The sequence below is a fragment of the Monopterus albus genome, unplaced genomic scaffold (genome assembly GCF_001952655.1).
Source record: "Monopterus albus unplaced genomic scaffold, M_albus_1.0 scaffold373.1, whole genome shotgun sequence".
NCBI classification, from domain to species: domain Eukaryota; kingdom Metazoa; phylum Chordata; class Actinopteri; order Synbranchiformes; family Synbranchidae; genus Monopterus; species Monopterus albus.
Window position 1 is genome coordinate 649,812 of NW_018128253.1, and position 5,680 is coordinate 655,491.

Below are 5,680 nucleotides of genomic sequence, written 5' to 3' on the forward strand. Positions count from 1 at the left end.
CCAGCCAACCCGCCATCCCAGGGAGGGAGGCGGGGGCCACCGGAAGGAGGGACTCCCCGGGGCCCCCCAGGTTTGTCCGGGTGTGCGCGATTGAAGGAGGTGAGAAGAGCAGGATCAAGGATGAAGGAGCGGGGAATCCAGAACCGCTCCTCTGGACCGTAACCTTCCCAGTACACCAGATATTGGAAACCCCGGCCCCTAGGGTGGACATCCAGGATTTGCCTGACGGCTAGTGTGAGGAAAAAGAAGAGAGGAAGGTGTAGCTGGGCAAACCTGACAGTGTGGGGAACCTGAAATCTGAAGAGATGCGAATAAAGTAAAAACAGGTGCTGCAAATCAACTTGAATCACAAGTTTGCTCAGGTAACACTGAACACTGTACATCAGCAAGACTGAAGAGCTGGACATTTGCCACCTGAGGCTAAAGCTAATTTTCTAAAAGTGAAGCTATGTAACTTTTGGAGGTAGAAATACCATATTCTGCTTTTTTATCAGTGAAAAGTTGAATTCTTGAACAAAAAAGCCCCTTCCTTAATTCAGTACACTCAGTGGGTTTGTAGCTATAGCTTGGTCTGCTATGACCAGTGGCTTGGAGAGGTGAACGTTGGCCTGTGTTAGTTAACATTAGTTAGACATTTCTAACTTCTCCTTTTGTATGGCAGCAGAATTATGACTTTAGTCTTTAGCACTGAAAAATAAAGTTTGGCAGTGAAAACAAAACAAAACTGTAACTGAAAAAACACTTGTACTAGGGGGAAAAAATCATTGGAATTTAAAAAAAATGACAATTTTCTGATTTTTTTGTTTATGACAGCTTTTTCCAGTGCCAGAGTTTTTTCTTTAGGTTTCTCTTCTCTGTCACTGTTTTGGTGTGGAAGAGAGGGCTTTGAGGGGCGGGGCCAAGGAGAGTGTGAGTTATATGCTGTGGTTGAGATCCGTGAGGAGAGGACGGCCCTCTCCCTTAAGCCGCCGTCCACATCGAGGCTTCTGTCTGCCAAGCACGTAGTTACTGCAGCAGCTTCACCGAATTCAGCTGGAGCTCTCACACTGCTGTGTGTTCCTCTCTACTGGTGTCTTTACTCACAGAACTGAGCTACGCTAAAGCTCACTTCTAACTAACGTTATGCAGGTGTGGCAGGGGTCTGCTGCAGCAGGTGCTCATGGGTAGCTAATATAGCTAATGTTAGCTGTAACTAACATCAGCAGTGCACAGCTGCTTATCAGAGACAGTAATGTTAGATGGCACAGTGCGGGACGGAGCTAATGAGTTTTAGGTCTGTCTGGAGCTGGAAAATGCCAGTAGAGTGACGAGATGGCCTGAGAGCTACTGGTGAAGTTGTACAGTGCTGAAGTTGGCTTCTGATTCGACAGTTAAGGGAAACATGTTGCAGTACAGAGTGGCATTTTCTCTGCTTTTACACAGAAAGGGTTTCAGAGATTCTAGAAAAACCTTTAACACATTTGCCACACCACAACTTTAGCCATAAAGATTTCGTCCACAATAGTGGACTACAGCCCAAGAGTTATGATTGAACTGAATTAAGACTAAGTGTGCACTCCTTTGGTTTCTTATCAGGGAAATTTACTGCAATATGGCATGGAAGTTTCTTTTTTTGCCACTAGAGAGCATAACTAGATTATTTAATGTCATATGCAAGCTGCTACATGAACCTGATCACAAGGCCATACAAATGTTTGAGATTGTTCAGTTACAGTAATGGAAGTTTCACCTATGACACTTGTGTCTTTAACACTGCATCCAATGATGACTTGCTGGTATGCTCAAAGAAAAAACTGAGTATTTTATGAACAGCCACAGAGATTGTTGCTTCTGCTGACTGAAGAGTGTCACAGGCTTTCTGTTTTTCATTACAGCAGTCCAGTCATGTTGATTTACTGGGCACCCTACACTGACCTGAAAAGCAGAAGCACTTGGGATGGGGACAATGGGAAAAGTCCTGCATCTTATGATATTGCCACCTAAATAGCTCTACATATATTCTGAATATTTAGCTACGAAACATGGGCTATTCAGAAGAATGATACTATTGTGCTATTAATGTAAATGTGATAAATAGATTGCTATATGTCATGAAATGATGCCCTTGGGTCCAGTGTCAGTCCTAAACACTCCCCTAATAAGCTCAGATATGCCGTGTCAAAGAAGGCCTACAGTACAGTCTATTTCCTGTATTTGTGGCTGATACTCCCTGCTAGACCCATGGCCAAAATCATGTCTGGTCGCATTTTTGGTCGTCGGTAGCCTGTTCACACTATTCATAACGGTCTTTGAAGGCAGCAAATTTTCGCCTCCACAACATGAAGGCGTCATGCCACACGATCAGATCGAGACCGATCACATTCGCGTTTGACCAATTGGAAGCCACATCCAGGTTCTCCGCGGGTGCGTCAAGCGCGCCTGGCACAACCGGGAGCAGGCGGGAGGTTACACAATATAGTTACAATTTTCACTTGGGGTTTTCCCCTGTCATAGAGAATCATAGAGAAGCAGCATCTTAAGCCAAAAGAACATAAAAAGGCCTTTAGGCAACTTATCAAAATGAATGAATAGGGAGAATTCTGTGATACTGACAAAACATGAATAGATTTTTGACTATATGTACAATACGGTTTGACAGCTTTTTTTCAAAAATATTGTAAATGTGATGTTCAAAAAAAGAGAAAAACTAAAATAACTCAAAATGTACTTTGAATAATGTCAAACTCCCCGGTCACCACCACCACTCCGAACCAGAGCGCAAAGCCCTTTGGAAGCCCGGTTAGCGATATGGACACAACACAAGTGTGCGATCCGAAAGACAGGACCCGGGGAATAGAGGACGCCTGGCCAATCCTCGTGGAAAGGCTTGAAAGGGAGCGTTTAGTGCATGGGGAAAAATCTCCAAACAAAATACAAACATGAAATCAAGACACAGCAAACCTGTTATACTTATGCTGTGCAACTTCAGACGCTATTACAGCACAAAATGAGATACCGTAGAACTTAGCGCCTTATTCCGAAATTCCCAACCGGATGCATCAATGTATCAACTCCTTTATTGACCTCGCGGGGAGAACCGACGTTCGAGCGTTGATCCGTGTGCTACATCCAGTCGTAGAACCGTCAGTGGCCATATGCAATTTCACCTCATTCATTCATTTTCAGGCGCACTCGGGCTCTTTTTGTTTACACGAAAGTGCGGTTTTTAGGATAAAAGCTGCGTGTTTCCTTCTGCTCGGCCACTTTTTGGACGTGTTTGAGTCTATGTGCGTCGAGGTTGAGTGGTGACAGCACGGTACGATGATCGAGAGACCAGAGTCTGCGGTCCCCAGCATCGCTGTAAGTCCCTTTCTAACCCTAATACCTAACCCTAGTGCTAAGGCCACTTTGGTTCTAACGGGCTAATGACTGAGGTTTCAGTAGGGATGCGCTGTTTATCCGCATGCGTGTGTTTTAGTCGCTGTTCGTACCGAGCTTTCTGACGTGGACCGAACCGCACACCAAATTCCCTTAAGAATCTGCTTGTTCTAGGATATGTTCTGTATCTATAAAGACGTATTCTACAGTAAAACATCACTCACCGCTTCCGACAGATCGATATAGTCTACTGATACATTCGGCACAATTTAATATAACGATTACTATATAACTGTTTTACTAGAATACAAAGTGTACATTTATGACAGATTATGCTGATTAAGCAAGCTTGTAGGTAGCGAATTTTCATTTTTGTTGCATAGATGGACCGGATACTGTTTTTTTTTTTTTTTATTTAGTTTCCAGTTTAGACCCAACTTTTAAAGAGATTACACTATAATGTTGTCTTTTAGTTGCAGGCGGGCGTTCTCAGAATGTGAGCCAGAACATACCAGGACTAGGTTTGGGTCAAACTTCAGAATCTGAGCCAGAACATACCAGGACTAGGTTTACTTTAACAGTGATGGTCGTGTGATTTTATGCTTTTGTCCTCCTGTGCAGAATCCCCTCAAGATATCTCGCAATTTTGGCCTCCAGCAGTATCAGTTCCAACAAATGTGAATTTAAGCAAACCATTGCCGAGTTGACATCATTATATTAAAAACAAAAGTAATGGAACCAACTGACATTTAAGAGATATGAGACCCTGTTTCCCAGATTATGGATGTATGTTTACTGCCTGAGAGCAGTTCCTCAGTAAACTGCTTCATTGTTGAATGGGATTTAGTGCGACTGTCTACACAGCTGCACTTAGGAAGAAGCAACTGGCGGGTCGACCACATCTGCTGCTTTTGTTTACTGGCACTTACTTTTAGCAGTGAGGGATTGCACTTTACCTGTCTGCGATACAGTGTGCAGCAGCTTTCCTTGACATTACACCGAGCGGTGCGAAGGCACAGTGGGTGCAATGTGTTCACAGCTAAAAATAGCCAAAGAAAAATCACACGGCCACTGTTTTCAAACGGTTTCTGTCAGCAGTATTAAGTGATGCAGTATTCATTACATAATTAGTCTTGTGATGTAACAAATGGAAGTTTAGTAACAGCTGATGGCAGTAGGGTCCCAGGATCAGCTGGCCCCACACTACAGGATGATTAGACCGATTTCAGGGCCGATTCGCCTACACGAGGCCACTCGGAAGAGATTCTCAGGCCAAGTGATCCTGTGGTGTGAGGTGATGAATCACCTAATAGTCGTGTGTCCAAACAGGATTGGGAGGCCCCCGATCTTGTATCATGCGTGTTTGATGTTTACGACTTGGAGTCCTGTATTGTGGGGTCAACAGAGATTGAATCCTGACCAGACTCCAGCCAATGACAGCGAGCTGGCTGGGAATAGGTACAACAGCTTTTAGCATTAGCTTGCACTGGCCTCCTCGTTTCTTAATGTCAAACACCTCCAGCTCATGCTGCAAAATGTGAAAGCTGTGTTTAATTTTTCTAAGACTTCATGCACAGTTTTTCTCCTCTTTCTTTTCTCAGCACAAAACATAGAAAACATGGCACACACGAGTGCTGCTGCTTGATGACCAATGTCCCCTCCAAGTTAGTTTTGTTTGTCATGTTTGATCACGCGAGTTTCTGTGAGACCCCTGGTCTATGGAATTGGTGTTTCTGAAATCATTCAGTAAAAACAGCAAGTGTGTGGTCCTACCCCCTGACTAAATCATCATGTGTGCTCCTAAGATTAAAATATGAAAGCTATCTGTTAAAGCTGTCATTATATCTGTTTTCTCTTATGCTTTAAAATCAGTTAAGATTATAAAATCCTCTCCTGCGGGCCAAGCTGAAGGGCGTGGACTTGGCAACAGAGATGATGTCAGTGAACCAGGCAACTACTATCACCACTGGGTGGACTGGGGGAGGGGTCAACATGAATGCTATGGCCTTCCCTTCTTTCAACCCCCATTACTTCCTTCCCTGCCTTTCCTTTCCCATTCACTTTCTTGTGAAAAACAACCACTTTCATACTAATGCAGCCATAAGGGAAAAGTGTTGTTGTAGTATTGCAGTAACAATATGATGTACACTGTTATGAGTAAGCTGCCGATGATGTTTCAGGCTTATTTTATGGGACTTTCAAGCTTATTGTATGCCCTATTGTGTGTGACAGACACAAGAGCCCTGAAAATAAAAGGGTTTTTCAGTCATGCTCCCGTGAGCATACTGCATGTTGGTGCACACATACAGTGCCTTGCGAAAGT

At 43.8% G+C, this 5,680-nt stretch overlaps 1 protein-coding gene across 3 annotated transcripts in view; it reads left to right on the top strand.

Moving 5' to 3' along the window:
- Window positions 1-2,912: 2,912 nt before the first annotated feature.
- Window positions 2,913-5,680, top strand: part of LOC109951262 (septin-7-like) — a 95,741-nt gene continuing 92,973 nt past the window's right edge. Inside the window, exon 1 of one of the 3 annotated variants that reach the window (XM_020585650.1) lies at window positions 2,913-3,339. In XM_020585650.1, the coding sequence (XP_020441306.1) occupies window positions 3,301-3,339 (39 nt within the window). In that variant the 5' untranslated portion in view covers window positions 2,913-3,300. The remainder of the gene's footprint in view (window positions 3,340-5,680) is intronic. The other 2 variants (XM_020585649.1, XM_020585651.1) reach the window with 2 other exon arrangements.